At 37.1% G+C, this 27,340-nt stretch overlaps 1 protein-coding gene across 1 annotated transcript in view; it reads right to left on the bottom strand.

Moving 5' to 3' along the window:
• Nucleotides 1-1,664: 1,664 nt before the first annotated feature.
• The window catches only part of FMN2 (formin 2), a 784,241-nt gene continuing 758,565 nt past the window's right edge, over nt 1,665-27,340 (bottom strand). The window contains exons 14-15 of the mRNA XM_042781203.1: nt 3,263-3,344; nt 1,665-1,691 (exon numbers count right to left, since the gene is read on the bottom strand). Coding sequence (XP_042637137.1) covers nt 1,665-1,691; nt 3,263-3,344 — 109 coding nt within the window. The remainder of the gene's footprint in view (nt 1,692-3,262; nt 3,345-27,340) is intronic.

Genomic DNA, 27,340 nt, shown 5'->3' with positions numbered 1-27,340 from the left:
TGAAGACACTCTTACTTTTCCCTTTTTTCTCCAATGTTAAATATGATGCTTGGACTTTGCATGTATCTTTAGACAATATACACTTAGCAGGCATACAAATATTTTATTATTTATTTTATTTTCTTATAAATTAACAATCTAGAAAAATTGAAATAGAAACACTAAATACAGTATTGCACATAGCGATCTTTGTTAAATGCCCTATTATTTCATCAAAGAATGGTAATATATACATAGTGGAGGGATTGGAGGGGACAGGAAGACTAGAAAACAACAACAGCAAAAAACTACTGTTTCTTTGCACTAAACAACAAACTAAAAAGTAAGCAACCATACTTTACAGAAATAAACATGTTATGACTCAGAACATTTTTTTTAAGTAGCTTCCCACAGTTGGTTTACAAAAGCAAAAATTTCTCCCTTTAACCACAACCATAACTTTCAACAAATATCATTAAAAGGAATTTTAAAGAAATCTAACAATGCTAGACAAAACCATCACAATGCATCATGAGGTGACTAAAGTACTCTTAGAAAGATGGAAGATTTACTTTTTTTTTCCCCCAAAGTAAAATAAAAGCCTTTCCTTGGTTCCTTCAGATAATAAATCATTAACATCTTTCTTTCTCAGCTTTTAATCACCTGCCATAACACATAAAGAGCAAGGGTATTTCCTGTCCTTCCTCTGTCCAACTCCAATCATGTCAAAATACTCAGGCAGCTATATTTAATTTATATGTTTCATATAGATGTCCATTCATCCAAAAACTATATATATTTTTTGCCAATAATTACTAATGTTTGTAAATTTTATGAGCATGATTTATTTAAATTCCTCCACAATATTGAGGCAAGTTTCCTTTGTGAAGGGTAATGGTAAAAGTTGTAGTTAGGCATACTGTCAATTTATTTTACTTTTAATGCAAATTAGCTTTCTATGTGGTCAAAACAAGTGCTCTGGTGGTGTCAAAAAGGGCATATTGTGATAAGGACCCTAATTAAACTTAAAACTCTGATTCTTGCCTATATTAAATAAATTATTAGGAAAGAGTTTTCCTTTTGTTATGCTTTTTTTCCTATTAATTATCTAACTCAAGTAAAAGAGACTACGATAAACTTTCAGAAATATTTGTTTATGGGGAACAACCAAAGAATGGGACAGTGTTGATTATGTTATAGAAATGGTACTTAAATTTTAAAATAGAAAATTTATATGTAGACATGAAACTGATACAAACAATTCACCAGAAATAACATTTCACCATAAACCTAAATGCAGTGATGTGGAGGACTGGCTGTCAGTAGAAAGGAAAGTGTTTTGCTTTGACAAGGAATATTCTCACAACAGTAAATTTTAGTTTAATGTTTAGCATGTTCAGAATCAATGCAGATACTGCCTCTTATACATGCTGTTTTGGTCTATCAGTATAATACCATATACTTTTACAAAAAGAAAAGGTCAAAATTCTCCACTGGTCTACTGCTTTTGCATTTTATATGAATGTATAGTATAGTAAAATCAGTGAACTGTCTAGAAGCACAAAGATTATGCAAGAGGTCAAGAAGAAAAATGATCAGAACGAAGTAGTTTCCTTCCCGCCCTCAGGTCAGCTGATTTTGGTGGAAGTAGTTAAATGACTAGTTTTCATTCTGCTTTTCAATGTTCAGGTTTTCATGCTTATCTTTGCTTTCTGAAAATAAACACAGCACATAAGAGTTATAGTTAGAAAGCAGAACTTTTAAAAATGTATGGAGTTTAGCGAAGCCCAGACAAGTCTTTTTTTGTTTGGATCAAATTCTCTGGGAATAGGTTCTACAGATCTACCACATAAAGAGAAAATATGCATATATATATATATATATATATATATATATATATATATATTCTGCACACAGAATCTACTTTACCTTTTAGTACTTTCACCAAGATGATCTATCAATATTTTATGGGAAAACAGTATTTTAAGATGTAACTTCCAGCTCACAAGAAAGAACGTCAACTCACCCTTATTCTCAGACATAAGTATATGGTGGTGGTGTTTGGTGCCGTTGAGTCGACTCCAATTCCTAGTCACCCTATGGGACAGAGTAGAACTGCCTCACAGGATTTCCTAGGCTGTAATATTTATGGGAGCAGATCTCCAAACCTTTTCTCTCATGGAGCCGCTAGTGGGTTCCAACTGCTGACTTTTCAGTCAAGAGCTTAAGCCCTGTACCACCAGGTCTCTTTATACATAAATATAAAAATTAAATTGGCTGCTTCACTTCATAGTGAATATGACATAATTCTCTTCTATCCTTATAGTAGCATGATTGACACTGACTAATAATTATTTCTTCTTATTCAATATACTTCAGCATTACACTTCAATCAAAAAAGAGTAGAAAATAAATTAAAATATAAATATTTACCACTTGATAAAATTTAGTTTGATGTAGAGAAACTTAAGGGAAAATGGCTTTTAAGTGAAGAAGTAATTCTTAACCTTTTCTAAATAGGCCTGTTTAATCATATTCTAATTGGATTACCTTAGTATCTTTTCCATTTAGACTATTAAAATTCAAAATACTCCCATTTTATGGCCTAACCCAATTTTTCATTTAAAATAGCATCATTTGCTTACACTGTGGCACCCAGTGATAATCCATGCAAAACATTAAGCAAAATTATCCAGGGGAAAAAAACAGTCATATCAGCCAAACCCTTCCCTCTCAGGAAGACTTGGCTGCTTGTTTTAAAGGAAGAGGTGGGCAAGGATGAAACTTAGGTTAGCTTGTTAAACTCAGGCTGATAGCTATTAAGCAGTCAAGTTATAGAGCCATTTATGGTTATGAACCAACTCTGGGCTAGCTGGACAATACCACACTTTGCATTCCCCTCAAGTTTCAGATCTCAGTAGAGCTAATTCAATTATAATGTCCACTCTAGGTTCAAATGTTTCTTGTTCTATGATCCATGATCCATGGAGAAACTGAAAAATGCCTCCTACTGCAATGTACACATGCACACATGCATGTACATCTTCAGATTTATCGTAATTATTAAGTTATGACTACTGAATATTTGAGATTCTCTTGGCCATCTGGGCCTGATTTAAGGTATAAGGAAAAGGAGGCTTTTACATCAGTAGCTCATTATTCATTCAAAAATAATAGGCAAATAATTAAAATGTTATTTTAAGAATTTGTATATATTCTGAAAACTATTTCAAAGCAAAAATAAAAAATTGCAAATTAAGAAAAAGCAAAATTAAATACTTACAATTCCAGAGTCATGCCTTGGCTTTATTTTATAAAGTGATTTTCCTTTTTTCTGCCTACACACCTCTTCAGCTTCTTTTACTCTGAAGGGGGAGAAAACACATGTATTTAAACACAAAAACCAAGAGAGATCACTGTTATCTGCCTCATAGTAGGTAAGCAGGTCTCATTGGATTATTGGAGAAAATACTGCTAAATACAAAGGAATGTTATCTGAAAATTGATTTAAAATCATAAAACAATGTTAAAGCTGGAGATTATTTCATCTTGTGGCTCTTAATTTGGAATGAAAGGATGTTGAAGTGAAATAGTACACAAATATGGATTTTTGTGCAGAGAGTATATACATTTCACCCTATTCTTAAAGAGTCTTATATATAAAAGGTAAAGAAATATCCCACATTTTCAGGTCAGGGTACTGAGATGGGCACTACTACATAAATCAGAAGCATTAAAATAATTAAGTAATAGTATACAAAAATTCATATTTATTTAAAATTATTTCAGATTCACCTTCTACACTATACTTACTTACACATGAAAGTCAGTTACCACAATACATAGACATTTTTTAAAAAATTGAGCTTTATCAAGCATGGCTATCAATCATTATTTAATTGATGAGAGAAAATAAAAACTGAGTAATATAACAACATTTAAAAACTTTTAGGATTGCTGCTAAAACCAAGGCTTTGAACCAGCTTGAACCAGTTCCATCATGGCTAACAAAGTGAAATTGGAACAGACTTGAATTTGCAAAACGTGGGTATGATGGAATGATAACCGGAACAGGAAAAAATATGGGTCAAAACCCTGGAATAGGAGACTTGGAAGAGGCTTAGAATAGCATAATGCCCAAGGCACTTGACTGCTAACCAGAAGGCTGGCTGTTCAAACCCACCAGCCACTCCTGGAAGGAAGGTTGGGCAATCTACTTCTGTAGTGATACCGCCTCGGAAATGCCAGGAGGGGCCGCTATGAGTTGGGTCCGACTTGACTGCACATAACAACAACAGCAACAACAACAATACAAGAGATTAGATTATTGCAGGGACTGTAGAGGACAGTACATATTCAAAGTGGCTGCCATCTTTGAGCTGGGCACTGCTGTTTCCGAGTCTGTCAGTCAATAGATTTGTTTACTATTCAACATACATGCTGCCCTTGTTTTCTAGGAGGGAGATTAAGTTTCTATCAGGTTGTCAACCTGTAATTTTTCCTGTTCTGGTTATCATTCCAGTGCATCCACATTTTACAAATTATAGTCTGTTCTGATTTTGCTTTGTCAACCATGACTAAATTGAGAACTAGTTCCAAGCTCTGTTTTAAACACATACTCCAGGGAAAATAGTATTGAATTTACCAGAGGTCTAGGAGCTCTGGTGGTTAAAGTATTGTTGTTGTTGTTGTTATGTGCCGTCGAGTCAGACCCGACTCCTAGCGACCCTTGCTTGGGTTTCCGAGGCAGTATCACTATGGAAGTAGATTGCCCCATCTTCCTTCCGAGGAGTGGCTGGTGGGTTTGAACCACCAACCTTCTGGTTAGCAGTCAAGTGCCTTAGGCACTAGGATACCAGAGCTCCTTCAAAATTACAGCCTTGGAAATCTAATGGGGGCAGTTCTACTCTGTCTTACAGGGTCCTCTTAAAACAGAACTGATTCAGAGGCAGTGGGTAGAGTGAAAAGAGAATGTTCTTTGGAAATAAATCTTGTATTAATTCTGGCTCTGCTGCTTCATATTGGATAATGTTCTAACAACACTGCACCTCAGGATTTCCTCTAACCATAAAAGAGCTCAATAATATGTAGAAGTATTACTCTTATTACTACATAGAGTTTTTGCAAAGATCAATTAACTTTTTAAGTTTTTCGTAAGTGGTAAAATACTATAAAAAGTAATGATTGTTTTCATTAAATAAATAATAAAAAATCTGTAAACTGGGATTCCATTAATAAAAACGGGTGTTACAAGACGGAAAATAACCTAACAGATTGATTTATTTTTATTATTGTGATTTTCTGTGGGAATTAAAAGTGAAGTATTTCTGGGGAAACTAAAAAGTTGTGACTTGGTATTAATATAAAACCTTCTATCTAGATCTAGAAGCCTAATTACTTGAAGGGAATTAGTGTACATATATTTCTTGAAGTCTGTGGTAAAAGATCTAATTATAGAATTCATCTCATAAGCAATTGAATGAACAAACAATTCTGTATAACAGCTGCAAGAGTGATGATATAGTTTACATTAAAATATGACAAACGAAAATAATGCCTTTTGGATATAAAATGTCTGCTGGAGTTTATTTTGTAATGTTCTAATTCCAAAAAATGACAATTTAGGAGATATTCCATGTTATTAAGAAGCCCTTGTGGTGCAGTGGTTAAGCACTCAGTAGCTAACCAAAAGGTCAGCAGTTTGAACCCACCAGCTGTTCCACAGGAGAAAAATGCAGCAATCCGCTTCCATAATAATCTAAAGTCTTGGAAACTATGGGGCAGTCCTACTCTGTCCTATAGGATCGCTATGAGTTGGAATCAACTTGACAGCAACAAGTTTTGTTTGGTTTTGTTTCCCATTGTTACTCTATTTATTACACTCTACTCGAGCCATAAATTGCCTTTGATTCTTCCTCTAAACATTTGAAGACGAAAACATTTTCTTTATAACAAGTTCATGATTGTAGAGTCCACATTTCCCTTTGAAATAACTACCAGTAAATTTAAGTTGAAGTATTTGGACAGGGAATTAAGGAAACTCTTTTTTTCAGCACTTAGCTACAATCCAGTAGATCCCCTCTTAAATTTTCTTTGAGCTCTTTAAAGCATTTTATGACATTTAAAAATGTACTACACATGTACTTAGATCACCAAAGTATCTTAGTGTTCTCACAATCCTATTTATTTTCTTCTCAAAACACATTTCTGTAAGGATCACAGGAAGCTGAAGCTAATACAAACATATTTAATTTTACACAAAAACAAGTCCAGTCATTGTTTAGGGCAGACACAATGAAAACTGAGGTCAAATTGTTTTAATCAAACTCACAAGATCTTGTGGTTTATCCATTTATTTGACAATAATTTATGAGCAATAACTCTAAGTCAGGCACTGTGCTGGGCTCACTTTTATAAGAACAACTAAATTCAGTGCCTAATAGGAGTAATACACACATAGCCAAGTAAATTACAAGGGTACATTAAGTGCAACCACCTAGGTTTGTACAAGGTACAGCTATGACTAAGAGGTTCCTGAAGTTGGGTTGGAGGGTTGGGGCTATGGAAAACTTCCTGGAATAAGTTGACAGTTGGTTCTTGTTTAAAAGATAAATATGAATTTTTCACACTTTTTTTGGGGGCTGAATGGGATTGAGGGTGAAAGAAATATAGTACTACACATAAAATAATGCAAAGGCTGAGCAATAGTCAAGGAACACCACAAAATACTTTAAAAGAACCAAAATGGTTGCTATGTCCACTGATGTATGACAACCCTATGAGAGCAGAGTAGAACTGTGCTCCATAGGGTTTTCAAGGCTGTGACTTTTCAGAAGATCATCAGACTTTCCTTCTGAAGTGTCTCTTGATAGGTTTGATCCACCAATCTTTCAGTTAGTAACCAGGCACTTAACTGTTTGTACCACCTAGTCACTCCCATAGTATATTTAGAGAGCTATGCACTGTTCTATCTCCCATTGCCATAGGAAAAACAGAGGTCAAAATTCACAGTGGCGTTTTGGTTTATGCTTCAGTTTCCTGCATAGTGCCTAAGGCATTTGACTGCTAACCAGAAGGCTAATGTTAACCCACTAGCCACTCCTCGGAAGGATGGTTGGGCAATCTACCGTAGTGATACCAGCTCGGAAACCCAAGGAGGGGTCGCTATGAGTCCAATTTGACTTGATGGCAGTGCATTCAGTTTCTTATGTGTATAATTAAGCCAAGTCAGTAATCTAATGCACAAATAAATAACTTGGGAAACTGTAAAATGGAGCCCTAGACCCTTTGGCAGTTGCTCTTCAAATTTAGGAGCATAATAATCACGGAGAATTTGTTAAAATGCAGCTTTTCTGGGCCCACACAGGTAGCCCATGAGCACTCTTTGAGAAATTGTCCTAGAACCTGAAGATCCCCTCACAGCATCAACAGCCCCTGCAGTTCTGACCAGGCAGCCTTACTGACACTTAGACAACAATGGCCCCTCCTTCCTTTCCATTCTGTAAACACTGGGATCACAAACCCAAGCCCTATAGACTTTCTTACTTCAGTGATTTGTAAGCCCACTTCTCCTTAGGTCTCCAGAAAATGTTGCTCCTTCAAAATGCCAATTTTATTTCAATGAAACTCTAAAACAAGAAATTTTTCCCACACTTTAGGCAAGAAAAAGCGTGTATCCCTGGAAGTCAGATATGCTGCCAGAGTTGGCAGAAACAAGAAAAATAATGAGGGAGAAGCTGGGTTGGAGAGGGCCTATGCTAATGGTCCACATTAGTGTCTTCCTTCCTGGGCTCTCAGTTTGGGCTGTCATGGCAGATTTCATCAGCTACAATTTTAGGCATATTGAGGAACTACTTGTAAGTTTTCTACTTTTTTTTTTCTCATTTCTCACCCTTCATTCAATGTTGTCATAAATTTCATAAACTAAGTAGGAAAAAGATGTTCATTTCACAATGAGACTTCAAAGACTTTAAATGAAAAGGGATGGTGGAGATAACATTTCAAACCATAAATAAAAATGATCAGTAGGTTCTGTTTGGGAAAGACAAAGGAAGTGAAAAGAGAGATAACAGTTCATTTGTAAGGAGAGAAAGCAGTCATCATGAAGACAGAAAAGTATACTGACAGAGGAAACCCTGGCTGGACTGAAGAAAAGTCGACAGGCTTCCAAATTTTTCCCGCCCATGGGTTTAAATAATAATAATAATAATGTGGGTGGAATCTATGGATGTTGTACAAAGACATAACTCTTCTGCATGATTCATGAAAAGATATTCTTTTAATGTGCTTGAATTCACACAAAAGAGATGTCCAGGAACTTTGTTAATCAAGATTTGACCTTACTGGAGGACTAAAAAGGGAAATATTTTACTCTGACATCTTTGATAGGCTCATTTTAATAACTAAATAACTTTCATTCAGCAACCTATATAACACAAAGAAAATATGAACAAAAATCATATGATAAAGAAAAGGAACTCTTCATTCATCACTTTTTTAGTGATTATGTAAAACAAGAACACAGAATTCAGAGACCAGAAAACAGGAAACATAGCATTATCCTTTAGACAGAAGGGGGGAATACTATATAATGGCTATGAACTTTAATGTTTATGTTAATATTGCTGTAATGGCTTTTATTGTTTAGGAAACTTCAGAAACAAAGAAAATTGCTGAATAGATGTCAGTAGAATGTATTAATTTCCTTGATGGAGGAGTGAGAGTAATTGAATATGAGGCTTTCTTTATCTTTAAGAGAGAGTTTAATTATGGAAAATAATCAAAAGATGTATGGAATCAGGCTTGGAAAATAGACTAATTTAGGCAAAACATTTTTTATCTAAATGGAAAGTTTTACTCTGGCATGGTCAAAACATGAACAGAATTCCATGAATGTGAGATTCTCAGATAATGGAAGCTTACCCATTCACAGGTCAATCTATAAAGAACAAATTTTGAATTATATCTTTTTGAAACAAATTACACTTTTCTCTTTCTTAAATATGAAAAACATTTAATTTTTACTTGAGGACTGATGCTCCTTATTGTATACATCATTGCTGTAACAAGCTATGATATAGGGCTTCCCCAGGGCCACCTTAGATATTTAAGGCTGTTTGCCCATTACTGACCCAATATTATACTTTGCTGGCTTTGTATCTATCTATCTCTTACATTTTCTATTTTTCCTAGGATGGCAGGTAGTTATCACTTCTGGTTAGTGCCAATATGCCTGCCTTAAGCAGAATGCCTCCACCTTCTTTGAATGGGTTCTCTTTTCTCTCAAAGGGAAACCAGAAGACTAAGCTAATTTAAATGATGTCTCAAACTAGAAAGTAACAATCTGAACTGAGATCCAGCTGAACGAATTGAATTCTTTGACTTGGAGGCAGTAATTTCAGCTGCCACATCCCCCCACTCCCAATACTTCAGACTTCACAGCTGTGTCTGAAACATTAGGGAAGCCAGAAGTTTGCTTTATAGAAAGACAGGGCATTACAGATCTAAATTTCTAAGAGTGTAAAATTCTAAGATATTACATACCTAGTTATATTGCACTATCTAACCTGCTTACTTAGCACGTTGTCCATAAAGATTGAAAGTAATGCTGGAATGAACATAAACCTGGAAGTCAAGCTGTCCAAGATAAGTAAGTATGACACCATTAACTGGCCATGACAGATTCTGTGATACTAAAGAAAACCACCTATAAGTTGAGACATGAAGCACTTCGTGGGGAATATGGCTCTGAGACCCTGCTGAAATGGTTTCCTAAATCCTGGGCAAAAATGATCAGAGGAAAACAAAACAGCTAGCCTTAAGAATCAAAACTTAGGTTCCATTTTTTAAAAAAAAGCTTATATTAAATGTATTTTCTCAAAAATAAAGTTATAACGTAATTTAAAAAGAAACTAAAGAAAATTTCAGTATATCTATGTGGATTATTTTTTTCCTTACATGCAAATATCCTAAGCTCTAATAGCTTCACTTGGTTTTAACATAGCAAGCTTGGAAGTAAGTTATTAAGCACAGATAATTTGAGTCAAGGAGAATCAGAAATATATTAAAGTTTCACAATGTAAGAGAAGACAAATGTAGGTTTAGAATGAAAAAATATTTTCTATCACAGAAATTTTAGAACTAGTTTTAATTTCAATTGTTATTTTCATTTTGGCCTTTTTCAAAGCCAATGGAAGTTTCTCAGATTTTGCTCTTAATATAACTGAGTTCATTTACACTATGAGTTCTTCTAAACAAAGAGAGTGGTTTCTCATTTCTCTCCTAATAAAGATGTAGTTTTCTCTGTACTCTCTTTCCCTAGCCCCAGACCCATTTATTGTCAGGCAAACATATACAAAAAGTTCAGAGTGATTAAGTTTAAAGACAGTTTGTGAGATGAATTGGGGAGATACACTCTGGCAGAGAGATACAGAGAAAAGAAACCAGACATCCTTGCAACCTGAAGGCAAAATAATTTTTATCTACTTTCTAGACCAAAAGCCAGGCTGGACACAATCTTATCAAGAAAACAGATATGTTCTCATCATTCAATAGAATGAAAAAGGGAGCCACATTTCTGCCACTAAACATTAATAATTTGGTTTAAATACGTGTCTGTGGTAGACAGATTCATTTCTCACTGGCTCCAATTTGGCTTGCTGGGGATAGGCTGAGTGTCATTGGAATCTACAGGCCTATGAGAGCTTTAAATGCAGTGTAGTGCTAGAATTTCACACGTCTGAGGTCCTGATACTGTTAGAGATGGATTCTGACAAAGAGCTAAGAGTAGACTTAATTATCATTACTACAAATTCACAATGTACTTTGCTGAAACATACACTATCTTGTCTGCCTACAAATTGAAAAATCTTTAACTCAAAAGAGAAAGAAGGGAATAAAAGACACACATACACAAGGGAGCAAGGAAAAGAGGGAGACTTGAGACAGAAATTGGTTAGGAGTACTAGGTTTTCAAGTTTTGAGTCTCTCTCGGGTAATGAGAGAAGTGTTAGATGCCTTGCAGAATTAAAAGTGATTTGGGGGAAGTTTAATCCAGGCTCTGTCTTCTCTGTTTCAGAACCTTAGTGATTTAAAACATACATGTACATAAAACCACAAAACCACTGAAATGTCATGGAGACAAAAATCAACCAAAATGTCATTTATCATTACCTGAAATAAATAGAATCTGGATTTCCTCAGAAAAATAATTATGAGTTTGTGGTGAATTCCATCAGAATTTCATCACTGAGAATCTCTGTGGTTTTCAGAGAAACAATTATATTAGCACCTCAAATTATCATAGCTAGAAATTAAGAGTTAGCATAAAGTAACTCTTGTCTCAGAGAAAACAAAAACAAGCTTTAAAAAACATTTAAGCTGCTCTATTAAAGTATCAGCTCTGAAACAGAGACATGAACATGGTGTAGTGATGGCCACTATGTGAAGAACAAGTACATTATGCTGTGTTGCCTAGCGGCCTGGCCTCTGTATCACTGAGGCTCTGTGGGCCTGCACAGATGCACAAACATCACACTCTACACATGTCACAAGAGAAGTCTGCCACTTCTACCAGCAACATGAACTGGATTTTGAAGATAATCATAGTCCTAAATCTAGGATTCCAAGGCAGTTAGAATCTATGTTTATATTCTAAAACCCACACATATATTTCTCTTATGAACATCAAACCAATAAACAGAAATTTTATATATAAGTGCTTCCAGAAACTTTTTTTTTTTGTGTGTGGAGTATATGTGGGTGAAGGAATCCCTGGGTAGCACAAATGGTTAAGTACTTAGCTGCTAACTGAAAACTTGGAGGTTTAATTTCACCTAGAGTTGCTTCAGAACCTGGCAATCTGCTTCTAAAAAATCCATCATTCCAACACAATCAACCAACTTGAAATCATAGACACACACAGAGCATTCTACCCAACAAAAGCACAATTCACATTCTTCTCTAGTGCACATGGATCCTTCTCCAGAATAGACCATATGTTAGGACATAAAACAAGCCTCAATAAATTAAAAAACATTGAAATACTACAAAGCATCTACTTGGACCACAATGCTATAAAATTAGAAAGTAATAATAGGAAGATCAAGGAAAAAAAAAAAAACCATCAAACATATGGAAGTTGAACAATTCAGTGCTCATAAACTACTGGGTAATAGAAAAATAAAAATTAAAATAAAAATATTCCTAGAAGCAAATGAGGATGAAGATACATCATACCAAAACATATGGGACACAGCAAAAGCAGTACTCAGAGCTAAAGTTTAGAGTAATAAATGCATACATCAAAAAAGAGGAAAGAAACAAAATCAACACTCCAACTCAAAAACTCCAACAACTAGAGAAAGAACAACAAAAGAATCCTACAGTATCTAGAAGTAAGGAAATAACAAAGATCAGAACAGAAATAAATGAAACAGAAAACAAAAAAATCATAGAGACAATCAACAAAACAGCTAGTTCTTCGAAAAGATTAACAAAATCAACAAACTATAGGCAAATCAAACAACAGAAGAGAAAGAGAAGATCCAGATCACAAGAATTGTAAACGAAAAGGGTGTCATCACAACAGAACCAACTGAAATAAAAAGATACTGACAGAGTATTATGAAAAACTGTACTCCAACAGATTTGAGAACCTAGAAGAGATGGACAAGTTTCTAGAATCACAAGACCCACCTAAACTATCCCATTCAGAGAGAAAACACTTGAACAGATTTATAACAAAAGAAGAAATTGAACAGATCATAAAAAAAAAAAAAAAAAAAAAAAAACCTCCCCACAAAGAAAAATCCTGGACTTAATGGCTTCACTGGGGAATTTTACCAAAAATTCAGGGAAGAGTTGACATTTATACTACTCAAGCTATTCTAGAACTCATTTTATGAAGCAAGCATAACACTAATACCAAAACCAGAGAAAGACACCACTAAAAATGAAAACTACAGACCAATAAATATCCCTTATGAACATAGATGCAAAAATCTTCAACAAAATCCTAGCCAACAGAATCCAACAACATATCTAAAAAATAATACATGCTGACCAAGTGGGATTCATACCAGGTATGCAAGGGCTGTTCAAAATCAGAAAAACTATCAATGTAATCCACTACATAAACAAACAAAAGAACCATACGATTATATCAATCGATACAGAAAAGGCATTTGATAAAATCCAACACTCATTCCTGTTCAGAGCTCTCAGCAAAATAGGGACAGAAGGGAAATTCCTCAACATAATAAAAGGCATATATGCAAAGCCAATGGCCAACATCATTATTAATGGAAAAAGACTCAAGGCATTCCCCTTACAAAAAGGAACCAGACAGGGATGCCTTCTATCACCACTTCTATTTAACATTGTATTGGAAGTTCTGGCCAAGGCAATAAGGCAAGAAAGAGAAATGAAAGGCATACAAATTGGCAAAGAGAAACTAAAACTATCTCTATTTGTGGATGATATGATCCTGGACATAGAAAACCCAAGGGATTCAATAAAAAACAAAACAAAACAAAAAAAACTACTGGAACTAATAGAGAGATTCAGCAAAGTGGCAGGATACAGGGTCAACACACAAAAATCAGTTGGATTCCTCTACACTAACAAAGAGTCCTCTGATAAACAAATAAGGGAAACAGTACCATTTACAATAGCTACTGAAAAGATAAAATATCTAGGAATAAACCTTACCAGAGACACAAAAGACCTATACAAAGAAAACTATAGAACACTACTACAAGGGATAACAAGGGCAGTACATAAATTGAAGAACCTGCCTTGTTCACGGATAGGTAGACTGAATATTGTGAAAATGTCAATACTACCTAAAGCCATCTACACATTTAATACAATCCTGATCCAGATACCAACAACATTTTTTAAGGACATGGAAAAACCAATTATTAACTTCATATGGAAATGAAAGAGACCTCAGATAAGCAGAACACTACTGAAGAACCAAGTGGGAAGTCTCACACTCCCAGATCTTAAAACCTACTCTACAGCCACAGTAGTCAAAACAGTGTGGTATTGGTACAATGATAGACAGATAGACCAATGGAACGAATCTAAAGTCCAGAAATAGACCCATCCATCTATGGACAGCTGATCTTTGACAAAGGTCCAAAACCCATTAAATGGGGAAGAGACAGCCTCTTTAACAAATGGTGCTGACAAAACTAGATATCCATCTGCAGAAAAATGAAACAAGACCTATACCTCACCCCATACACAAAAACAAACTCAAGCTGGATTAAAGACTTAAATGTAAAATCCAAAACTATAAAATTCATCCAAGATAAAATAGGGGCAAATCTAGGAGCCTTAATTTATGGCATAAAGAGACTATTAAGAATAACCCAAAATGTATAGGAGGTAGAAGAGAAGCTAGATGACTGGGACCTTTTAAAAATTAAATTCTTATATGCTTCAAAAGACTTTATCAAAAGGATAAAAGAGAACATATAGATTGGGAGAAAATATTTGCCTATGACATATCTGATAAAAGATTTATCTCCAAAATCTATAGAAAATTTCAATACCTCAACACCAAAAAGACAAACAACCCAATTCAAAAATGGGCAAAAGACTTGAACAGACACTTCACCAAAGATGATATCCTGGCAGACAACAAACACGTGAGGAATTGCTTGTGATCATTAGTCATTAGAGAGATGCAAATCAAAACAATGATGAGATATCATCTCACCCCAGCAATAATAGCAAAGTTCAACAGGACAGAGAATAACAAATGCTGGCGAGGTTGCAGAGAGATTGGAAGACTTGTGCACTGCTGGTGGGATTGTAAAATGGCACAACCATTGTAACATACAATATCTAAAAAATTGAAAATAGAAGTACCATTTGACCCATCAATTCCCTCACTAGGAATATATCCTAAAGAGGTGAGAGGCAGTGCATGAACAGACATATGCACACCTATGTTCATCGCAGCAAAATTCACTATAGCAAAGAGATGGAAACAACCTAAATGCCTATAAACAGATGAATGGATAACTCAATTATGGTACATGCACACAATGGAATACTATACCACATTAAAGAACAATGAAGGATACGTGAATAATCTCACAACGTGGATGAGCCTAGAGGACATTATGGTGAGTGAAATAAGGCAATTGCAAAAGGACAAATATCATATGAGCCTATTAATGTAAAAAGACCAAGAAGGGTTTGCTTGGGAAAAGGAACTCACTTTGTAGGTTACTGGGGGGATGGGAGAAAGGGGAAGGATTAATTTGGGGCTAGTTGGGGCCCACTTGCTGATGTGGGTTAGGGGAGCGATATACAGAAAGGGTCTGTGACCACCATGATAACATTAGGAAAAGGGAAGACACTGAATTGTGCACATAGGAGATAGACAACAGACGCTAATACCAACCAGTGTGCCCACAATACTGCATTACCATTAACACCAAACACCCAGCTACAGATAAACACATAAACATCTGAGAGGATCAGATGGGGGCCAGTGAATAGGAGTATACTCTAGACTAAGGATAGATTCAGCGGAGGCTAATCTTGCTCAGATACCAGTGATACAAAATACCTGCAATCCTTACAAAAACATCAGAAGAGTAATCCCTCTGACATAGAGTAATCCCTCACAGACACTCAGACACTGTGGGAGAGGGATCCAATAGATCTACCATCTCAGGACCATAGTACTGGGGGACAACAGACTCAATTAGCACAACAAAATACATAAAAGCCTTGTTTTGCATCCTACATTGATGAGTAGCAACTGGGGTCTTAAAGGCATTCAAGGGGCCATCTAAGATTCAGCTAATGGTCTCCTATCATCAGAAGTGAAGAAGAGTGCCAAAAAACAAGGCCATTTGGTAGCAATCAGCCCTAGGACACGATGGCCCTCGAGACCAGAAGAACTAGATGGTGCTTGGCTATCAATGCCAACCACTCAGGAAAGGATCAAATCTGGAGATCCTGGATAGAGTGGGAGGAAAAAAAAAATGGCACAATATCCAAAAACTCAATAATGACTAGAATTACTGGTTGGATGGAGTCTTGTGAAGCCCCCAATACTATGGTCCTGGGATACATTCTGGGCCTAGAATAAAGCTCACTCCCAGGGGCTGGCTCTCAGCCCAATAGTATGCAGACCACTCAACCCAGGATGACGCAGCCACATATTCTATGGAAATGCATCCCCTGGAGCAATCGACCAAGGGGTACCAGAGGGGCAACATTCGCACAGAGGAAATGCAGGACACAGAGGAGTACATAACTATGAGAGGCATGGGGGGTGGTGGTTTACTGGGCAGGGAAGGGAGGAGACTGGGTTAGGGTTGGGGATGGTAAATGGGAGTGAAACTAAATGTACACGTAATGCTGAATGTAAAACAAACTCTTAAAATAAAAAATAATAAATAAATATATAAAATAGGAAAACATTCTCTTAAAAAATAATTCACCGAGAAAAAAAAATCTTGTGGAGAATATTTCTATTTGACAGACATGGCATCATCATGAGTCAGAATCAATGTGACAGCAAGTGGTATGTGGGTGAGAAAAGATGAGAAAATCATTTATTTATAAAAAACAAAAACATATTCAATCAATCAAATTAATTCCCTACAGCATGAATCTCTTTGAAGGCTCTAAGATTCTATAAGATGTAGAATATTATAATTCAGAAATGATGATATTTCCTCTATAGCTTTGGAATGGCTATAGAGAGATAAAGGAGCTCTGGTGGTGTAGTCCCCAAAGCATTTGATTGTTCACCAGAAGGCTGTAAGTTCAAACCCACCAGCCCCTCCTCGGAAGGAAGGTTGGGCAATCTACTTCCATAGTAGTACTGACTTGGAAACCCAAGAAGGGCTCGCTATGAGTCAGATCCAACTCCACAGCAGTGGTTGCATTGTATTGTGTTATAGAGAAGTAAAGGTAGGTACACATAAATTTTGGTGTCTCATTTCAAAGAAAATATCACAAAAATCACCCTTCAAATCTTCTTCTTGTTAAGTTTAGTCAACACTTGGCTGCTGTCACCTCTTCACTTCCCATTCACTTTTCTAACCACTGACAATCAACTGCTCTTAAAAAGTGTTTCCTAAAAGTTTCCTAAATGGCAAATCTACCAGCTTCTTCCTAGGACTTACTCTCTGCCACCATGCTAATATAACTCTGAAATGGTTAACTAGTACCTAATTCTTTACATGTATTATACTTTGGTCATCACAGACCTTGTTTTTTAATTTTCCCACTATATTGCTAGATAACTTTCCTTAATTTCTTTTGCTGCTGCTGCTTTCTTAAATTTCCTCTAAAATGTTCTTTTCTGCCCCAAGGCTCTCATCTGGACTGCATGAGGTCCCTAAGAAATCTTAGGAAAGGGGAGGGGATAATTTTGGATTAGTTGGGGGCCACATGCTGAGTTGGGTAAGGAGGGGTTAGGGGAGGGATAGTATGGAAATAGTCTGTGACCAGCATGATAACACTGGGGAAAGGGAGAACACCAAATTGTGCACATAAGATATAGATGACACCTAAAACTATAAAAGTTCTTCAAGGAAGAACTAGGGGCAAATTTTCTACTTTTGTAGTGATACCACCTCAGAAACCCAAGGAGGCGTTGCTATGAGTTGAGTCCGACTTGATGGCATATAACAACAACAATATATGGCATAAATACACTGTCAAGCATAACCCAAAATGAAAAAAACTGCAGAAGATCAACTAGATGAATGGGACCTTCTAAAAATTAAATTTGTATGTGCTTCCAAAGGCTTCTCCAAAAGAGTCAAAAGAGAAACTACAAAATATTTGGCAATGACATATCTGACAAGGGACTTGTCTCTAGAATTTATAGAAAACTCCAACATGACAACAACAAAGAGACAAATAATCCAATTAGAAAGTGGGCAGAAGACATGAATAGACATTTCACCAAAGAGGATATTCAGGCAGCCAACAAACATATGAAGAAATGCTCATAATCATTAGCCATTGGAGAGATGCAAATCAAAACAATGAGATACCATCTTGCCCCAGCACTAGTAGCAAAGTTCAACAAGACAGAAAATAACAAATGCTGGCAAGGATGCAGAGAGATTGGGACTCTCATACACTACTGGTGGGACGGTCAAATGGTACAACCACTGCGGAAAGCATTATGGAGATTCCTTAAAAAAGTTGGAATTAGAAATACCATTTGAACTAGCCATTCCATTACTAGGTATATATCCTAAAGAATTGAGAGCCAGGATAAGAACACATGCACACCCATGTTCATCGCAGAAGCTCTGGTAGCATAGTGCCTAAGGCACTTGACTGCTAATAAGAAGGCTGGTGGTTCAAACCCACTCCTTGGAGGGAAGTTTGAGCAATCTACTTCTGTACCACCTTGGAAACCCAAGGAGGGGTTGATATGAGTTAGGTCTGACCTGATAGCACAAAACAACAACAACAATATGTTCATTGCAGCACTATTTACAATAGCCAAAAGATGGAAACAACTTAGGTGTCCATCAACTGAGGAATGGATAACCAAATTGTGGGACATACACACAATGGAATACTTGTTGTTGTTGTTATGTGCCGTCGAGTTGGACCTGACTCATAGTGACCCCTCCTTGGGTTTCCGAGGCAGTATCACTATGGAAGTAGATTATCCCATCTTCCTTCTGAGGAGTGGCTGGACGGTTTGAACCACCAGCCTTCTGGATAGCAGTCAAGTGCCGTAGGCACTATGTTACCAGAGCTCCTAGGGAACCCTAAAGAATAACGTAGTATCTGCATAACACCACATGATGTGGATGAACTTGGAGGATATTATGCTGAGCGAAAAAGTCAGTCACAAAAGGACAAATATTGTATTAGTCCATTATTATAAAAAGTGAAGGAAAGGTTCATATATGGAAGGGAATTTTCTTTGTTGGCTATCAGGGCTGGGAGGGGAGGGGAAAGAACTCTGTTAGATAGATAGAGATAAGTATTGATTTGGGTGAAAGGAAGGGCAATGTACCAAATGTGAGTGCTCAACATGGTGGCAATGAAGAAGAGGAAGTCATAGAGAGGCGAATGGGAGGTACAGACAACAAAGATGAACCCTTTTGCACATACAGTACTGCGTTGTCTGTGAAGGCAAACATGGATATATGGATGGATAGATGAATGGACAGGCTGAACTATTAGGTATGTCTATGCAGGGGGGAGTGTGCCCAAGACCATGTATAGGGTTGGCAGACAATGTTTATACAAGTGTATTGGTATGTTCTGTAAGAATTCCCAGGTATATAGTAGAGCTGACAAGGGACAAGATTGTAGTCACTTCTTGGCCACAGCCAGCTACCCAGAGGGAGAGGGTAGATGGACCTGTTAGCTCAGGAACATAGTCGCAGGGGACAGCAAGCTCAAATGACATAACATACTACACAAAACATTGTTCCACATCAAACTTTGGCGAGTAGCAACTGGGATCTTAAAAGCTTGCAAGTGGCCATCTAGATGCAATGATAGGTCTCTTCTTGTCCAGAGCAAAGAAGAATGAAGAAAACCAAAAATTCATGGAAACAATTAGTCCAAGCCACTGGTACACCATGTGACCCTCAGCCTATACAACTATAGACTAGAAGAAGTAGGTGGTGCCTGGCTACCACTGTCTACCACTTAGAGGGGGATGTAGGTAGGAGATCCTGGATAGAGTGGGAGAACAATGTGGAACAAAACTCAAAATCATTAAAAAAAAAAAAAAAAAAAGAGGACCAAGTTTACTGGTCTGATAGAACCTGATGGAACCCTTGAGACTATGGCCCCTAGCTGCCCTTCAGGTCTGGAACTGTATCCACTCCTGTGGCTTTCAGCCAAACAAAAGACAGGCATATGAGCTGAACATTTACATTAAATAGATACACTCCTTGGAGAGAACAATCATGGGAGAGTAGAAGGGCTGTGTATGCACAGGGAGACAGCTCAGGGGACAGGAGTACGTGGAGGGAAGGACGTAACTATGGTGTGATAACTATGGGGATGAAGTGGGAGGAGAGCTGTTGCACTGAGGTAAATTGTAGTCATTGTCATGAGACAAAGTGTATGTGAGCTGCTGTATGGAAAGCGAATTTACTCTGTAAACTTTCACCCAAATCACAATTAAAAAAAAAAAGAGACAACAGAGGCTAATACCAGTATACCCACAATCCTGCATTACCTTTAACACCAAACACCAGGCTACAGAGAAACATATAGACAACTGAGAAGATCAGATGGGGGTCAGTGAACAGGATTATGCATACTCTAGACCAAAGATAGATTCAGCTGAGGCTAATCTGGCACAAATACTCATGATACAAAATACTCATAATCACTACAGAAGCAACAGAAGACAGATATAGTGCAATTCCTCATAGACAGCCAGACACTGTGGGAAAGAGATCCAATGAATTTGCCCACTCAGGACCATACTATTGGGGGATACCAGGCTCATATGGCACAACAAAATACATAAATATCTTGTTCCACAACCTACTTTGGTGAGTAGTGACTGGGGTCTTAAAAGTTTTCAAGTGTCCATCTAAGATGCAGCTAATGGTCTCCTATCCTCAGAAGTGAAGAAGAGTGAGAAAAATCAAGGGCATTTGGAAACAATCAGCCCTAGGACATGACAGACCTTGAGAAGGCTAGATGGTGCCCGGCTACCAATGCCAACCACTCAGGAAGGGATCAAAACTGAAGATTCTGGATAGAGTGGAAGGAAAAACATGGAAAATCCAAAAACACAATAATGACTAGAATTACTGGTCAAATGGAGTCTGGTGGGACCCCCAAGACTATGGCCGTGGGATACACTTTGGGCCTGGGATAAACCTCACTCCCAAGGGCTGGCTCTCAGCCCAATAGTAAATAAGACATACATGCAGACCACTCAATCTGGGGCGATGCACCCACATACTCTATGAGATACATCCTTTGGAGCAATCAGCCATGGGGCAACAGAGGGGCAACATTCACATGGAGGAAAAGCAGGACATACAGGCATGAGTAATTAAGAAGGGCACAGGGAGTGAGGGGTTACTGAGAGTGAGAGGAGAAGAGTGGGTTAGGGTTGGGAATGGTAATTGGGGAGTGAATCAAATGTACACATGTTGAATGTAAAACAAATTCTGCTCTGTAAATTTACACCTAAAGCATGTGCACGTGTGCACACACTCACACACACACATACATACACACATGCACACATACACACTAATGATTGTGAGGATGAGACAGGAAACAACAACAAAAAAAGAAATCTTCATTTTACAATTCCAGGTACCATTTCTAGTCTGAAGACTGTTTAGTCTAAATTTCTTAATTTGTCTTTTCCCTCAAGCTCCAGATCCTAGTGGACATTCTTCTCTCTCTCACTCACCTGAGACTTGGTTGAAAACTTAACAATTAATCTAGATCTCCAGTAAACTTCCTCTAACCTTTTTTCCTCCCCTCTAACCAACCCCTCTCTGCATATGAAAATAGTTAACAAGTTGTTATTATTTATTCTTCAATAATGACTTTAAAATCTATTCCAACCTCTCAAATTTCATGATCCCTAATTACCCCCCTCCCGGAAGTCTCCTTCTTTTTCTTGGACCATTGCCACACCTCCAGGCCTATCTAACTCATCCTCCACATTCTGCCTGAAAAAAACATCTTAAACATGGGAATCATTCACTCCAGCACTCTATTTCAGTGGCAATTCATTTTCCTAGAGGAAGTTGTTTAAATTCTTTAGAGAGGCATTCAAGACATTTACACTCTGGCTCCTACTAACCTGTTGTTATTTGTTATTAGTTGCTGTTGGGCTGGCATGAGTCCGGTGACCTCATGCACAAAGGGACAAAATAATTCTCCCTGTGCACCATCTTCCTGATCAGTTGCAGATTAGATCACTGTAATCCATAGGGTTTTCATTGTATGACTTTTGCGAAATAGGCTGCCAGGCCTTTCTTCTGAGTCTGTCTTAGTCTGGAAGTTCCACGGATACCTGTTCAGCATCATAGCAACACACACCTCCACTGACAGACAGGTTTGGTGACTGAGCATAAGGTGCACTGTTTGAGAACTAAACACAGGTATCTTGTATGAAAGGAGAGAATTCTACCACTGAACCACCGATGTCTCTCACCTAGTAATCTCCCCTTATCTCTGCAAGGTCCTCTGGCTTCAAAATACAGAACCATTCTTCAGCCTTAAGGGAAATCTTTGGTGATTTTGTTCCTCTGGGACTGTCCATTCTCCTTTTTTTTTTTTTTTTCCTGTGCTCTCTCATTGGTCTTTCAGGTTAAACTCAAAATTAGCTTCCTATAGGAGCCAGGAACTGAGACTATGACCTCTAGCTGCCCTTCAGGTCTGGAATTGAACCCAATCCTGTGATTTCCAGCCAAACAAAAGACAAGTATATGAAGTGAATGTCTACACTAGGTAGATACACTCCTTGGAGAGAACATTCATGGGAGAATAGAAGGGCAGTATATGCACAGGGAGACAGCTCAGGGAACAGGAATGCATAGAGGGAAGGACACAGGGAAGAGGTAACTATGGGGAGGAAGAGGGAGGGGAGCTGTCCCATTGCGGTAGATTGTAGTCAATGTCATGAGACAAAGTGCCTGATCTCAAGGCAGGATTATTTATGCAATCTTCGATTACGTTCATATAATTTTGTTCAATTTTTTTTTTTAATGGAAGAATTATGGCTATTTACTTATTTGTCTCTTTACTTAGCTGAATACTAACTTCCTTGAGATTAAAGATACTGTTATTCATCTCTGTATTCTGAGCACATAATATAATTTTTACTAGATGCTTGAAAAATAACTGACTCAATGGATGAATGATGATGCACAAAGAAATTAAAATTAAGCTAAAAAAACCTTACAGGAAAAAAATTTGGCAAATAACTAGGGCTTAGATCTAAATCTCTTGTTTGTGTCTTCCTTTTCCAATGAACTCTTCAGCAGTGTATCTGGATCTCCAATTCACATTTTGTGTAAACTAGGATTTTATTGGACTTGACCTTTGAGTTTACTGATCTACTGTTAAGATTCTATCCATAAATAACAATGAAGGTATATAAAATTTGTAGTTACAAAGCAATTTATACCGTATTCACTTTCTTTTACTTCATAGAGGAAAGAATTTTGTGTACAATATATGATCATTAGGATCCTATAAGGAATTAAACTAATCTCACTCTTTTTAAGTCAGAGACCAATGTAAAAGATAAATAATATAGGAGTAATATATCTTTATTTTAATAAAGTATTTAAAAACTAATGGGATGTTTGTAGACAAGATAGAGAAGTTATGGTTAGAAGACAGTATTCTCAGATGAGCTAATGATGAACAAATATGGTCAAAGAAGATAACAGGGTAACTATATACAGTTATGTTCCTATTTTAAAGCATCATGTTAAAAAGGAACAAAGCAGAATCAACTGGAAAACTTTATGTGGAGATTGTTTTAATCTGAGAGAAGGGAAAATTTTCCTTGAAATCACAAATTACAAAAGTGACTGAGTTGCTTTATAATTGAAGACAATTAACCTTTCAGAGAGCCAGCTATATGCCAGAAACACTTGACACTTCACATACCATCTCATTGAAACATTGTGGGAACTGAGCATGAGAAATGCCACTATCCTATTTTAGAGATGAGGAACTTGGGGCTCAGAAAGGCTCTTGAGGTCACCCAACAGAGGAAAGAAGAGAATCCAGATCTAGTTGACTTCAGAGTCTGAGCTCTTTCCATATCACCACCATTAAAAGAGTGCAAAACTACGGGCTTATTGTCTAGCTATTAGTAGTATAAAAATGCTATATTCTTATAGTAAAATGTAGAAGAGATTATCTCAGTCATTTCCAAGTTCAATAGTCCTTCTTTAGAGAGCTTTTACAGATTGAACATCTTGAAAGACATTAGAACATAAGCTCCTTGAAAGCAGAGAATTTCTTCCTATATCCCATTCCTAGCACAGTGCCTGTCTCATCATAGTAGCATCTAACACTTTTGATTGATAACCAATTGAGAACCAATTGCTGGTGAGACTATTCTGACTCATGGCCATTCTACACGTGTTTCAGTAGAACTATGCTCCATAGGGGAGCTCTGGTAGCATAATGCCTAAGGTATTTGACTGCTAACCAGAAGGCTGGTGGTTCAAACCCATCAGCCACTCCTCAGGAGGAAGACTGGGCAATCAACTTCCATAGTAATACTGCCTTGGAAACCCAAGGACGGGTTGCTACGTGACTTGATGGCAGTGAATTTTTTTTTTTTTTTTTTTTAAATGCTCCATGGGGTTTTCAATGGATGAATTTTTAGAAATAGATCAGCAACCCTTTCCTCCTAGGTGCCTCTGGGTGGACTTCAACCTCCAACCTTTCAGTTATTGGTCAAGTGTTTAACCATTTGCACCACATAGGGAATTAACTAATGCTTACTGAGAGCTCATTATGTGCCAGAACTTGTATTTAGTTTACAGATATGATCTCCTTTAAATCTCATAAAACCTGAGATAGATACTGTTGTCTAATCTTTATAGATGAGAAAACTAAGACTTAAAATGATCAAATTACTTTCTCAAAGTCATACAGCAATTGTGGCAGGCTTGTAATTTAAATTCAAACTAATACAATCCAACTCCATAGTTTCACCTTCAACTTTAACACTATAGTGCACCTCAGAATGCAAATGTATAGGGAAGATAAAAGATGAGCAGAGGCAAGGAGGAAGATAACGAGGAGTAGGTAAAACTAAATCATGCATTTTATATTATATTCATTTTTCATCATACTAAAAGAAATTAATAGGTGTTCTGGTGGGACAGTGACTAAGACATTTGCTAACCAGAAGATCAGTGGTTCAAACTCTCCAGATGCTCCACAGGAGGAAGATGAGGCAATCTACTTCTGTAAGATTTATAGCCTTGAGTTCTGATGAGATGGCGGACTAGGCAGAATGACTACACAGACCCTCTTCAACAAAGAAAAGGGAAACCAATTAACACAGACACAGAAGATAATCCTGGACCCCTGAGCCTTGAAGGGAAGGATATAGAAGTGGACTAAACCCCAACTAGCAGAAGAATTTGCATGAAAATACCAAAAAAGGAGACATACGGAGCTGTGGTCTGGCAGCGATCCTGAGCGATCCTGACTGCTCGACACAGACAGCTTGGAGAGTGCTGAGTGGTGGTAGGACCTAAGAATTAACCTAAAAATCAGCCCTGCTAGCCAGAGACTGCACGGAGGACTGCTCTAGTAGCTGGGGAATAAATGAAGAAGGTGAAGAGAAAGGCGGGCTAAACTGTGGACTTTTGCCTGTCTGGAGGACACCGCCATTTTGAATGTTTACAAGCGGCTCGATCACTTTGGATATTTAAAGAGACAGCACTCTCGCAGATTCCAGGGGCTTAAGAACAGGTTCTGCTTGACAGCAACCCCAAAGACACTCCGGACCTGCACGACTGAAAAGGTGCAACATTCCTCTTATTACTCTTATAACCCACACCCACTTGGTGAATGGAGGTGCAGCCATCCCCCACTCCCACCCACCTTCTGGGCCTGCAGGAACTCCTTCCCAGTCTGTGTGCTCAGGCAGAGCCTGGGTGTCTTGCCCTGTCCTCCACTGATTCTTTTTCTCTTTATGTTTTTTCTTTTACGCTTTCTTTTTTCTGGTGTTTAGTTTGCTTGTATATGTCTGTTTTAAAACTACCATTATTATTAACACTTTTGACCTTTTTACTATTATTCATGGTTCTTCCCTTCCCAGGTCCTAGTTTTCAGCTTTTTTTCTTTTCCCTGCTCCTGGTTGAATTTTTTCTTTTTTTTTAAATTTTATTTTTTCCCCCTTTTGTTCTTGTAGTTAACCCCATTCTTATTTTTCTTTTTGCATTTTTCCCATTATTTTCTTCATTGTTCTCCTTCTCTACCTTTTTATTCTCTTAGTGCCCTATCCTCAGATAACACAGGTCTTCTTGTTTTTTTTTTTTTCTTCTTTTTCCCTTTTTTATTTTTTTCGTTACTGTTCCTGTGTGACTACAAGGTGTGTTTTTTGTCCATGGGCTTTTAATTTTTTGACCATTATTCAATTGTAATTTTTGTCTAACTGAGGGGGAGACAGCAACAGTCCCCATAGGACAACTACACCCACACCTCCTGCAACTTCACTCACTAAGCAAGAGCCACTACCTCCTTCTCCACCAATGGGCCAACGATAAAAAAACACCAAGAAGAGCCTGAATCACCCTTGGCTGCTTTTCACAAACAGTTAACAGAGATCTACATACAACAATGCCATGATGTCTCAGAGAAAAGAGACAATCACAGTCTACATAGAGAAGCAGGATAAAGTGGTAGAAACAAGGGAGCAGGATACAGACCCAGAACACATCCCTGAGGAAGAAACAGCATTGACACTCTCTGATAAGGAATTCAAAATAATTGTATTTAGGTATAGTCAAAGGATTGAGAGGCACAGCAAAGAAAACAGAAAAAAAAAAAAAAAAAAAAAACCTAGAAGAATTTTGAAGAAAATAAAAGAACAAAATGACAAAATAGTGAAAAATTTGAAATGATTCTAAATCTACAAACAGAAAACCAGAAGATTAACATTAAATTGTAGAAATAGATAATACATTGGACGGGCAAAAGGGTAGAATTGATGCAATGGAAGACAGAATTAATGAGACTGAAAAAAAATACATGAATACTTCTTTGGAAAGGGATCAATCAGAAAAAACGATCAAAACAAAATGAAGAAACCGTAAGGTTCATGTGGGATACCATCAAAAGGAATAATTTACATGTCATTGGAATTCCAGAACAAGAAGAGAAAAATAAAACCACTGAGAAAATTGTCCAAGATTTGCTGGAGGAGAATTGCCCTGATATGATGAAAGATGAGAATATATCCATTCAGGAAGTCCAATGAACCCCAAACAGGATAGACCCTAAAAGAAAATCATGAAGACACATCATCATCAAACTTATCAAAACCAAAAACAAAGACAGAATCCTGAAAGCAGCACAGGAAAAACAAAGAGTTACTTATAAAGGTAAACCAATTATTCTCTGATTTCTCACCAGAAACCATGCAAGTGAGAAGACAATGCGATGGTATATATAAAACCCTGAAAGAGAAAAAAATATTCAATGAAGAATTATATACCTGGCAAAATTGTCCCTCAAATATGATGGTGAAATTAGGAGATATCCAGATAACCAGAAATTAAGGGAATTTGTTAAAACAAGACCAACCTTACAAGAGATGCTAAAGGGAGTCCTTTGAACAGAGAACCAAAAATAGCAAATAACAACTGAC

This window comes from Orycteropus afer, unplaced genomic scaffold, assembly GCF_000298275.1.
Source record: "Orycteropus afer afer isolate SDZICR_OR568_19922 unplaced genomic scaffold, OryAfe1.0 scaffold00096, whole genome shotgun sequence".
Classification (NCBI taxonomy): domain Eukaryota; kingdom Metazoa; phylum Chordata; class Mammalia; order Tubulidentata; family Orycteropodidae; genus Orycteropus; species Orycteropus afer.
Note: the sequence above shows the minus strand (reverse complement) of the source record. Positions and strands in the feature narration are given on the sequence as shown.